At 45.0% G+C, this 12,285-nt stretch overlaps 1 protein-coding gene across 1 annotated transcript in view; it reads left to right on the top strand.

Annotated features, from left to right (window-relative positions):
- Window positions 1-5,303: 5,303 nt before the first annotated feature.
- The window catches only part of RAB4A (RAB4A, member RAS oncogene family), a 40,356-nt gene continuing 33,374 nt past the window's right edge, over window positions 5,304-12,285 (top strand). The window contains exon 1 of the mRNA XM_004619009.2: window positions 5,304-5,514. Within this exon, the coding sequence (XP_004619066.1) occupies window positions 5,484-5,514 (31 nt within the window). The 5' untranslated portion in view covers window positions 5,304-5,483. The remainder of the gene's footprint in view (window positions 5,515-12,285) is intronic.

Here is a 12,285-nt window from a genome sequence, read left to right as displayed (position 1 = left end):
GTTGCAACTGCCCATGCAGGCAAGATCCCTATGCTCCAGACTGTTGCTGGGCTGTACCCCAACAGTTCCTGTTGTCTACTCTCGAGTTTCCTACTCTTCGGCCACAGCCATGTGCGCGTGGGTGAGAGTCTCGAGCTCAGCACTTAATCCCCTCCTGGATATCCAAGTCCTGCCTGGGTTATGCCCGTCTGGCTGTGAGATGCCCACCTGTATTAGGCCCTGTCCAAGCTCACATAGCTATACCTGACCAGGGATCCTTAGAGAGATGGGAATCCAGGGAATGTGTTGGTGATTGGGTCACTCCCAGCCATCCCATTCTACCTTCTGATTGGCTACCAGTTCCAGGTGGAGATTTAAAGTGACCTGATGCTTTACACCTCAGATCCTACTATATCACTATCATTCTGGCCCCATACTTTTCATTTCTATCTTTCTGATGGTAGTTTTCTCATTTCTGCTCTCATATATTTTTGCAGGGGGTGGTGCATGGAGGGGGGCTTGAGGGGAAATACCTGGGAGTGCTTAGGGCCTACTTCCGGATCTGTGCTCAGGAATCACTCCTTGTGAGGCTAGGGGAACAATATGTGAACTGTTGGCTAACTTTTGTTACTCAAGCTAATATAACTCAAGCTAATGATATGTGGTGTTGGGAATCAAACCCAGATCCACTGTGTGCAAGCCCTACCTGTTGTCGTATCACTCTAGCCACTCACATACTTTCTTGTACTTTGCTGACTACCTGTGCCATCATTTCTTTGATCTCACTAGACATCCACAACAGGGTGTCACTAAAGTCATTCTCTGAGAGTACAAAGAGCTAGTTGGTACAGATAGAGCCTTTGTATTATTATTTTTACTCACTAAGCTTGGTCGGCTTCTAATGTATCTTCCCCATTGTGTTTCTCATGCTTCTATGGTGCTGAGAGTGAATCTTTGTAGTTAGTCCCCTGGGACTCTCTGAAAAGTTAGTTTAAGTATTGCTTTCTCCCTTTCTCCAGGTCTTCACTCAATGACAGGAGGTGCAAACATGATGAGGTGGAGCTCCTTGGAGTCCTTAAACAGGGAATAATCTCAGCATCCCAAAAGAATTAGTGGGATCAAGTGCCTCTAGTGGATTTAAAATTTAAGTGAGATCATGCATTTCAGAATCGGTCAAAGTATAGGATGGTCATCTCTCCTGGATTGAATTGGTCTCTTACTTCTCCATTTGTTTTCAACTCTGAGCAAAGAGAAGTCTAATTCGGTCACCACTTCGAGGTCAATTTTCCTCACTTCACCCTTCTGGCTCTGACAAGGGTCCAGCAAATCTGCATCTAGTACTGGGATGCTATAGATTTGTGTTTGTTTCTTTTTAAATTTGTTTATTTTCCCATCTTTCTTCTTTTTGTGGTAGTTGATGTTGTTGAAATATCAAGGAGAGAGAGATACTGCACCAGAAAGTGATTCTCTCAATTCTCGGTTGGTTCCTCACTGCCTCATGCCCAGTTGGTGCCATTTCCTTCTACAGCTTCAGTGAGGGGTGGCTGTGTATAGTCAGGTGAAACTTCAGGGAATCTGGGTCCACGGTACCTAAATGGAATGCCAGTATAGCAGATGGTTTGTGGGAGGTGAACTTCATTGTTCAGTCATAGAACTGTTGGCTAACTTTTGTTACTCAAGCTAATGTAACCCATCCTGACTTCAATAAACCTTAATAACAAACAGGTGTGGCCAATTATAGCCATAGTTTGTCTAGAAATAAACTAGTCCAGCAGCCTCATATTCATTCCATTTGATCAACCCTTGAAGACAAGAGTTACAAGTCACAGGCATTACCTGCCTGAGTATTTAATTGAGGTAATCTTTTCAAGCCTCTCCCTGGCAGGGCAGAACTTGCCTCCTTTTCAAAGTAACACCCAAATATTTAGAGTACCCCAGTATTTAGACACAAATTGACTTAAGATCTTCAACATCAGTCACCCTGTCACAGGGGCTGTGACCAGTGTCCTCTACTAAGGATGATAGGTCCCTATATTCCTGATATCACTGCTCCCTGGAAAGTCAGGACCAATCTGAATTCTAATTTCGAGGTCTTTTCTAAGACCCCTCTTCAGGGGGCTGGGTCACTGTTCTAAAATTTCAGAGGGTCCCTATGTCATTGTCCATCTGCCCCACTCCAGTGATACTGCTATGCTGTCCTTATCCAGGTGGTTTTCTGCCAGTCCTGAGGAACTGGAACTCTTGTAAAGGATGGCAGTCCTCTCAGCCTCCTTATCATTCATTAAATGTGAAGCATCGCCAGGGAGCAAGAAAATATCAGCTACTCGCAAGAACTACTGACTTTGTAGGGTTCTATACTGGAAATCCTTTCCCTTTCCCTCCAATATGCCTAAATCCTTTCACTTTCTTTCCAATATGCCTAAGCTCTTCAAAATACATTCTTACTCAGCCACAAATCTCCCCTGAAGAAAAAAAAGACAAAGTTTATAATAAATTGTCCTTCTATCCAATCAACAATATCAACTAGTTTGCTTTTAAGCAAAACAACTACTTTGCTTCTAATATTTGCAGAAAATATTTTTTTCCCAAGATTCCAAATTATGGAGATGCAGACTCTTTATTCCCCCCACGTCACCTTCACCTCCTTCTATTATTGTAATGTCTGTGATTTGCAATGAAGTGTTCACTAGTGGTGAGCACTCAAAAGTTTCTTTGTAGTGCTGAGGATCCCAGCAGGATTGCACTCAGCAATCCTGAGGTACCGCCAAACAGCAAACTCAGGGCTTCAGACATCCAAGATAGGTACTTTATCCAAGTCATTTCTTTCCAAGGAAGTTTGAGTCCTTGATTTTCAATGGAAAAGAAAACTTTTTTTTTCCAGTTGTGATACTTGACTTTAAAATTACAAACTATCCTTTCGTTGTTGTGGTCATAGTTTTCCTAAAGGTCTTTATTAAAGGCCTATGCAAGTTTGTTTTCTACAGAATACAAAACTGCCCTCAACTGTAAAATGGCAGCTTTAATTTTTCGGTGGAAAATTGTGAAATGGCAGCTTTAATTTCTCTGTGAAATGGCAACTTTGATTTTTTCAGGTTTCAGGGATCTCAGACCCAAGTTTCAGTCAATAATCCACCCATCTCTGTAACTCGTGGTTCCTTTTTTATCCACAGAAGTTTGTGACAGGAAGAAAAATAAAGAAATAAATCAAGAGTAGGGATGGGTGACCTCCCCCAACCTCCCTGTACGTTCAGAAGTCCCCAGCAGCCACACCCATGTCTCACTGCTGCCCCTCTAAGTATATGGGCACCCACCCTGTTCCAGAGACTCAAAACTAAATCTCAAAAGAGAGAAAGAATGGAAGGAAGGAAGGAAGGAAGGAAGGAAGGAAGGAAGGAAGGAAGGAAGGAAGGAAGGAAGGAAGGAAGGAAGGAAGGAAGGAAGGAATCACTTCCCTGAGCCAGGTGTGGCCCAAAAACAATGACAACAAAAAAGAAAGGTATCACTGTCTTTTAAATTTTTTTTTTGAACTTTTCTTTTTTAATTGGATATGCCAAAAACAGTAATAAGTCTCTCAATGAGAGACGTTACTGGTGCCAGCTTGAACAAATCGATGAGCAACGGGATGACAGTGACAGTGATTTATTTAATTTTTTTTCCCCTGTGCTAGCAACAGGGACAAATGGAGATGTTACTAGTGCCTACTCAAGCAAATCGATGAGCAACTGGATGACAAGTGATACAAGTGAATTTTTTTATTTTAATGAATCATCCGAGAGATACATTTACAGACTTACAGACTTTCATGATTGTGTTTCAAGTCAAACAATGTTCAAGTACCCACCCCTCCACCAGTGCCCATTCCCCACCCTCAATGTTCCCAGTATCCCTCCCCCTATCCCCACCCCTTCCCACCTCCTGCCTCTATGGCAGGCACAATCCCTCTAAATCTCTCTGTCCTTTTGGGTGTTATAGTTTGCAATAAAGATAACAAGCAGCCATATGTTTGGTCCTTAGTCTACTTTCAACATGCAAAAAACAGTTCAACATGCAACTGTCCTTTAAAATAGTTTTCATCAATCTCAGGAATATAAATGAATTCTAATATGCAGGAAGCCAAAAAAGAAAGCAATGAATGGACTATATGACCCACTGCATACATGCACAATCATTCTAGAAAATTATAGCACTCATTTTATCATGAGAACTTCTCTGTGATTTAACAGCATGTGTTTGCTATTAGAGAGAAAAGTGCAGAAACTCATTAGAGAAGAAAAGAAAAACAGGTAAAGTCTAATGCCAATTTATGTGGAGGATAAAATCTGAAAAGAGGGTGGGGGGATTTCTCTGCAGTTCAAGTCACTTGGAAGCTTAGCAGAAGCACGTTTGGGGTATTCTATGAAGTCTTTTGGACAATGCTGAGTCTAATGAGCTAAAGCAGGCCCTGATGGTGCACAGAGCAAATTCCCAGCCCGAAGTTTCCTCCCAATATTTATTTCTACATTTCTTACAAAGGGATACTCTAAGCTCAATTTTGCTCCTTACATCAAAATATCCAGCCTTGAAAATGCTTTGGGGCAAGGAGAGGCTGAGAGGCAGAGTCCATAAAACGGGATGCTGAGAGGACAACGGTCCATCGTAACTCCAGCATCCGTCCAGACAATGACCTCCCCGTCCCCGCAACCCCTCGTCACCACCCGCGAAATCGCGCTGGTGGCCTTTTCCCGGTGAACAAAGAAAGCCGCCGGGGGCCCGCGGGCCTTTAACTGGACTCCTGGCACGAGTCTCCGAGTTGCACATTAACCCCGTGCCGGCTCGGGAGGTCTCTTCTACTGAGCTCCACGAGGTCTTGGCAGGCGGCCCGTTCGGCCCAAAACGCGGCTCCATCCAAAGTGCAGGAACTCTTCCTCCCGGAACCCGGGACCCGCCTGTCTCCGGTGCCGCGGTCACGCCGGGTGGCATCGCGGCCAGCCCTGGCCAGCTCTCCGGCCCCGCGGACGCCCTCGGGGGCTCACACCGCCCACCCAGGGTCCCCACCCTGGAGGAGGCCGGCGCTGCGGTCTCCGTCGTCCCAGGGCGGGCCGGGCGTTCCCGCGCGGCTGCGGGCGGCTGCGCACGCGCGCCCACGCGCAGGGCCGGCCCCGCGCGCCCCGGCCCGCCCCGGCCCGCCCCGCCCCGCGCTCTCCTGGCCCGCCCCCGCCCCGCGCGCCCCGGCCCGGCCCCGCCCCGCGCTCTCCTGGCCCGGCCCCGCCCCCGCCCCGCGCGCCCCGGCCCCGCCCCGCCCCGCGCTCTCCGGCCCGGCCCCGCCCCGCGCTCTCCTGGCCCGGCCGCCTTGAGGCCGCGCGCCTGCGCCGAGCCCGCTCGCCGGCGCCGCAGCCCGTGCTGGCTGGCGCTGGCAGTGCGTCCCGCCGCCCGCCTCCCCCGGCCCCCGGCGCCCCCGGCCCGGACGCGGTGGGCCCCCGGGAGCTGCAGCCGCCCAGCGGGCGAGAGGCGGTGCCGCTTCCAAGATGTCGCAGACGGCCATGTCCGAGACCTACGGTACGGTACGGGGCGCGGGCGCGGCCGCCGGGCGCGATTTGCTTGCCTAAGTTTTTTTTTTTTCCTGCTTTTTTTCCCACCCCCCCACCCTCCCCGCATTTACACCCCAGGAATCTTTTTTTTTTTTTTTAAGTCTCATTTCAGTAGTTAGGGGTTTGGGGGACCAATTGGAGACTCAGTTTCTTGATGAGTGCCAGCAGCGAGGGATGTGAAGGATTTAGAGCGCCGCCTCTTAATGTTTTTTGTGCGTTTCCCCCAGTATTCCAGTTTGACCTTTTCTGCTTTGGAATTCCTTTCTTCGCACTGAGGTCACAATGAGGAGTGAGCCGTAGACAATCGATTCTTCAGAGACCGCTGACCTCATTTCAAATCTCTGGGAGCTTTAGCATTTTTTTTTGTTTTTTTTTTTTTAGGTTGCGTGTATCTTTTTCGTTAGTTTTTGGTCCACACTCAGCAGTCCTCAGGGCTTACTCCTGACTCTGTGCTCAGGGATCACTCTAGCAGGGCTCAGGGGGCCACGAGTGAGTTGAACCCGAGGCGCTCTCAAGCAAGGCAAGGGCCCCTGCCCACTAACCTATTGCTACCGCCCTATAAATGTCTTTTAAAGATTACAAACATAACGGCAGCAGAACCCGGTATCGTTCATCTTTGCTTCCTCCCTGGCACCCACATGTGGGGGTACTCCATAAATATTATTTGGTCTTGGTTTTTAAGGGTTTTTTTTTTTTTTATTTGCCACACCCAGGGGTTTCCTCCTAGCTCTGTGCTCAGGATGACTGCAGGCGGAACTAGAGGAACGGTATGTGGTGGTGGGCATGGAAGCTGCATAGGCCTTGTGCGAGGCAAATACACTGTCCTAGGTACCAACTGCCCGGTGGTCAGCAAATATGTTTTGATTAAACAGAAGCATTTTCAGTTGTAGCTTGTTTTGCTTTTATTTTTGTCTCACTGCGTGGTGAAATTAGTGTTACGGGGGAGATGTTTGCCAGCCTCTAACGGCTTTTCATGCATTCTCCAGCTACGACTTTGGTTTGGAATTTTACAATTGCAGAGAGGCTCAAGTTCAAAAGTATGTTTCTCAAGTCAAATCAGGCTTATCTATTCTTCCTGGCAGGCTGCTCCTTTCCCTCCATGAAGCCGTGTGTCGTATGGCTCTATGCACCTAGCATGTGCTAGGAGGCACTGAATTAACTGCAGAGCGAGCCGGGTCTGCTTTCATGGAGCTTATATTTAGTGGGGGATAAGGTGTTAACCCCAGTTATGACTCACAGCAGTTAAAAACCCAGTCAGCGGCTCAAGTGCATGCATAATTTGCATGTGGAAGGCCTGGGTTGAATCTCTAGTACCACTGGGTATGGCCACAAAACAAGACAGAACAAAAAACCGAGGCAGTGAAGTGCTTGCCTTGCATGCAGCTGACCTGGGTTCTATTGCTGGCACCCCATATGGCCGGTCAGGATGGCCTCAGGGCTGATCACTACAGAGCCAGTAGAAATCTCTAAGCACAGCTGGGTGTCCAAACCCAGACTGAAGTCCTATGCATTCTATCTATGAAAGGATGTTAGAGAGAAACCTGACCCAAAGTTAGGGGGACCAGGGAGGTGTCAGGCCCTGAGAAAAAGTTGTTCCAACTCCTCATTTGAGGAGAGGGTAGAAGGGGTCTTTCTCCAGAGAGGGGTGAGCCATAGTGCTTTGCTCCATCTTGTGTGACTGTCCATCCTCTGTTCATAATCCTAGGTAGGTCTGTTCAGAGAAGTTTAGCACGTCTTTAAAGGCTTATTAGGACGAGGGCTGCGTGTGCTTCTTCTTCCTGATAGTCAGGTTTTGTAAAAAAAATACATTTTCCTAGTAATTTTTGGTTGTGCTCTTGCTTTATTTTCAGATGTACTTTACCCCCATCTTTAATCTGCATCTGCATATGGGACACTAGGGAGGGTGGGAAGTCAAAGAAGAGATGCAAGTGGGATTATGAAGTAATGATAGAGGACTGGAAAAAGCTCAGCCTTATAAGGTGTTACATAAGCTTCTCCATTTCAGACACAGACTAATGCATCACAGATTAACTTGGTAAATTCTGATCATAAGGCTCTGCCCATTACTGATTTTATGTTATGGAACCTTCCGAATGTGTTTTTACTTTTTTTTTTAACTCCTAATCGGTAGTTCTAATAAAGGAAGAAAGCACAGCTAAGTGTGGTCCCAAAACCAATTTTTTTTTTTTAAAAAAAGATCAAATGTGGAGTTGAAAATGCCAGCCTAAAATAGAAGTCCCACAGAAACAAGTCTTCAACTGTCCCTTCCCTTGTTGTTCACCATGTTTGCTTGCTGGTATTCCTGCAAAGTAAAATAATTAAGTCCCCTCCTTCTAAGATATTTACCTGACAGACAGGGGAATGTTTACTTAGTCTCTAAACTTCATTATACTGTACTCATTTTCTCTTTTGCAAAGGAAGCTTTGTGTGACCTGATAGGAGATTTAATAAAAATTACAGAGCTGGTTATGTACTACACTCTTACAGATGGTACTTTTAATGATCACTATCTGCTTTTTAGCAAACATTTCACTTTTCACAAGATGTTCAACATTTTGCTGCTCTGAAACCACTGAGCACTTGCAAGTACTATATACAATATAAAATTAAAATCTTAAATAGATTTCAGATGGAAACCCTCAATCTGAATATCCCTAAACTGATTCATTGTTTCCTAAATGTTGAGTGTTTCCCAAATGTTGAAGGTGTCTTGTGTGAAATGTGGAAAAGGGTAACCTCCAGAAGGGAATCAGTCACCTTCCTCTTTACCCACCATGTTTATCTGGGGAGGTCAGGACTGATACAGTCAGCCACAAATGAGCACCTTTGCAGTGAGGATGCGTATGTCTCAGCTGTCCCACTCAGCAGTCATCAGACTGTGGCAGAGTCCCACCTGATTTACAGAGCAAGGGAATTAATCCCTATCACTTCATTCCCACCCCCTTTACTTGAACACCATGGTTTACAAAGTTGTTCTTGATAATTTGTTACAGGCGTTCAATATTCCAATACATGCCACCACTGTCACCTTCCCTCCACCATTTTCTCTGTTTTCCCAACTACCCCTCAAGCTTGATCCTGTAGTAAGCCCCAAATATTTTTTTTTCCATTTTTCTTTTGGGGTCATATCCAGCGATGCTCAGGGGTTATTCCTGGTGGTGCTTGGGAAACCTTCTGGGATGCCAGAGATCTCTCAAAAAAAAAAAAAATAGAGGAGACTGGATTGGTAGTATAGCAATTGGGTACTTACCTTGCATGCAGTGAACCCCGATTTGATCCCTGGCACCCCATATGGCACCCCAAATCTGCCAAGAGTGAGCAGAGCTAGGAGTAAGACATGAGCATGACTGGGTGTGGTCCCCAAACAAAAACTAGGAATAGACCGTCCATACATTTCTTGGCATCTATCACCAAAACACAGAAACATTAATTCAAAAGAATATTTGCACACCCATGTTCATTGCCACACTTACTACGATAGGAAGATATGGAAACAACCCAAATTCCCAGTATGGGTGAATAAATCAGGAAGCTGTGATATGCAGTTCTAAGAAAGAAGAAAATTTTGCAATTTGCCAAACACTGATGGAACTTGAGAATATCATGCTGAGGTCAGCCAGTTAGAAGAAAATGAATAGAGAGATAATGCAGTGAATCAGTCACTTGCCTTGCACACACCCAACCAGACTTTAATCCCTAGCTTCCCATATGATCCCCCAAGTCCACCAGGAGTGATTCCTGAGTGCAAAGTCAGGAGTAACCCCTGAGCACCATCCTGTATGGCCTAACAACAAAGACATACACAGCAAGGTAGCAATAAAAGCACAATGGAAAACTGATTAACACAACTGAATTGGGGAGGGGTTGTAGAAAGGGAGGGGTTCTGGGGTACTTGGGGAAGAAAGGTAGGTACACTGGTAATGGGCGTGGTGTTGGAATTTTGTGCATAGGAAATGATCATTAACAGTATTAGAAATGACAGATTCTCAAAAGTTAAAAAAAACAAAGCACCTTTGCCTTACAAACAGGTTTCTGGTTCTGTCCCCAGTATCACCCCAGGCGTCATATGTAGCAATTGATTCTGACAGCTGTGCTTTCTGATTGATTCCTGGTGCCACAAACTCTTAGCTACACTGTCTGTGTCAGCCTCACAACAAAAGGAATGCAGTTTCCACCAGCTCTACAAAAAAATGAGTGAACACCATGGCCAGGTTTCGTGACCCCTGGAGAGTACATTTGCAAGCTCCACAAACTGATGTACAAAGCCCTGGGAAGAACACACCCAGAATGTGTGAGCCCCTTACCCAGACTCCTGTGCATTCCCTGCTCATCATAATAATAGTAACTGAGGGGCGGAAAGGGAATAAAGAAAAGAAAACCCAGTATCCCTGCACTCAACCTTGTGTCAGGTGGTTGGTTGGTCGGTCGGTCTCCGTGACTTCAGCAGTGCACCCATTAGTGCACAGTTTACTGCGTAGTGTTCACATTCCCCTGCTAGCAGTAAGGCAGCCGCTTAAAAGTTGCTCTTGCAGTTATAGTTGAGGCTAGAAAAGGATGAAATGATTTCTGGGAGGAATAAGGTATAATTTATTTTGGTACTCAGACTACTAATGACTTATACCACTGTTTTACAGAAAAAAATCACGAAAATTTAATGATCTTTAAAAAAAAAATTAACTCCTTAAAAAGAAACAATTTCCTGGGCCTGAAAAGAGATAGTACAGCAGGTAACATGCTTGCCTTGCACAGGCAGACTCAGGTTTGATTTCTGGCACTACATATGGTCCCCCAAGCACCATCAGAGGGATCCCTGAGCACAGAGTCAGAAGTAAACACTGCACAGCCAGGTACATCCCCCAACAAAACACAACAGCCACCAAAAACCACTTCATGTAAGCTTTGATGTGATCTTTTGACAGTAGTGTGTTATCTCTTCTGTTGAGGAATGTACCACCAATGTGGTGGGTTTTTGTTTTGTTTGGGGGCCCCGCACCTAGCAGTGCTCAGGGCTTGTTGAAGGATCACTCCTGATGGGGCTGGAGGGACTCTGAGTGGTCCCATGGATCAAACATGGGTCAGCCTCCTGCTTGCTACACTATCTCTCCAGCCCTACCAGTGTTCTTTAGACAGAGTATCTGACAAACCCTTTGTATGTATCTGCCATAAAGAATTTCTTTGTGGCATTTAGGGTATATACCCAGGAGCAGGATCACTGGGTCATATGGAAGTTCCAATTCCAAGGTTTTTTAGGAATATCCATTTCATTTCCCAAGACATGCTGGCCCAGTCAACATTCCCCCTTTCCTCTACACACACCATCTCGCCAACACTGGTGGGTTTTGTTCTTTGGATGAGAACTAGGTGCTGAACTGAGGTCTACAAGCAGGTAGATGCATGATCTACCCTTTCAGTAACAGTATTGCAAACCACAGTGCCTGAACGGAAAAGAAATAAGTGTCTTTAAGAAATAAAGTAGAGGCAGGCTGGAGGGTGGCAGGAAAACAGGGATATTGCTAGAGGGCAGTGGACAGTGGTAAAGGGATGGATGCTCCAACATTGTACAGTTGAAACTCAATCATGAACAGTTTTGTCACAATGTATTTCACGGTGATTCAACAATTTTTTTAAAAATGGAATTCCTTTGCAAAATTTAGTACTGTAGTAATCACAGTGTGAGGAGGCAAGTGTGTTGATGATCTTTGAACTGAACGTTAGTTCTTTGGAATGAGAAGTGCTGTTGTTTCTTGAATTTCTTCTCTTAAGCCATCTACTCCAGCAGTCTTTCTCCACCTTTTTCTGTCCTGGACGCCTCCTCACTTTGTTTTATTCTGGTGGAACCCCCAACCCTTACCCCTGTGACTGGCCCATCATTTATGCAATTTTCACTTGTGCCCCCATGGAATATCCTGGCTGAGAAATGATTCTCTAGAGATTGGTCACACTGATACAACAGTGTCCTGCCACCTCCACCTGCTTTCTGATCACTCCCTTAGAATACTTGCCTGTGAAATAATTTGAGAAAAAGCCTTTGACTCCTTTATGTTTTACAACGTTTTTAACTTTGGATATCACTGCTTAGCTATTCTCTGAAGAGTACTTAACTTTGGCCTCTCTATAGATATGACTATGAATTAAAAGCTGAAATGATTTTAGGGATACTCTTGTTTATGATTAATCAAGTTGGGCAGCTATAAAAAGTAGCATAACATGTAAACCAAATATACCCTGTGTATCTTCAAATAGTCTTCTTTTCTAATTGCCCTCTAAATTTCACCAATACAATAAAATACTTGCTGATGACGGATAGAAAAATAATGCTTTGTAACCCTGCAAAGCCTGGTACAGCCCTGCACTTAGCAGAGTGGTAAACTTTTCGGGTAACATACTGAGTGATCTTCAGTCTTTTAATTCTGTTTCTCTTATGATTGTTTTTCATATTTATTAAATCTTGAGAAGCAGCTAACATGGGAGGACTTCATAAAGTGCTGATAAATTATGAATAAGAGGATGTCTTTTTAAATAAGGTTTATTATTTTTCAAATACAAATTTTTAATCCTAAAGAAAGAAATTAAGGGCTTTATAAAAATCCTTTGTTGCAATTAAAAGTATTACATATGGTGTACCCACTGCAATACCATATTTTCTTGTTTATTTACTTAACGCCGGTTGGTTATTTTAAGAGTCCTCATTAAGCAAGCATCACATCTTTGCACCACCTTTTGGGGCCTTGTGCATCTA

This window comes from Sorex araneus, chromosome 9 (genome assembly GCF_027595985.1).
Source record: "Sorex araneus isolate mSorAra2 chromosome 9, mSorAra2.pri, whole genome shotgun sequence".
In the NCBI taxonomy this organism is placed as follows: Eukaryota; Metazoa; Chordata; class Mammalia; order Eulipotyphla; family Soricidae; genus Sorex; species Sorex araneus.
Note: the sequence above shows the minus strand (reverse complement) of the source record. Positions and strands in the feature narration are given on the sequence as shown.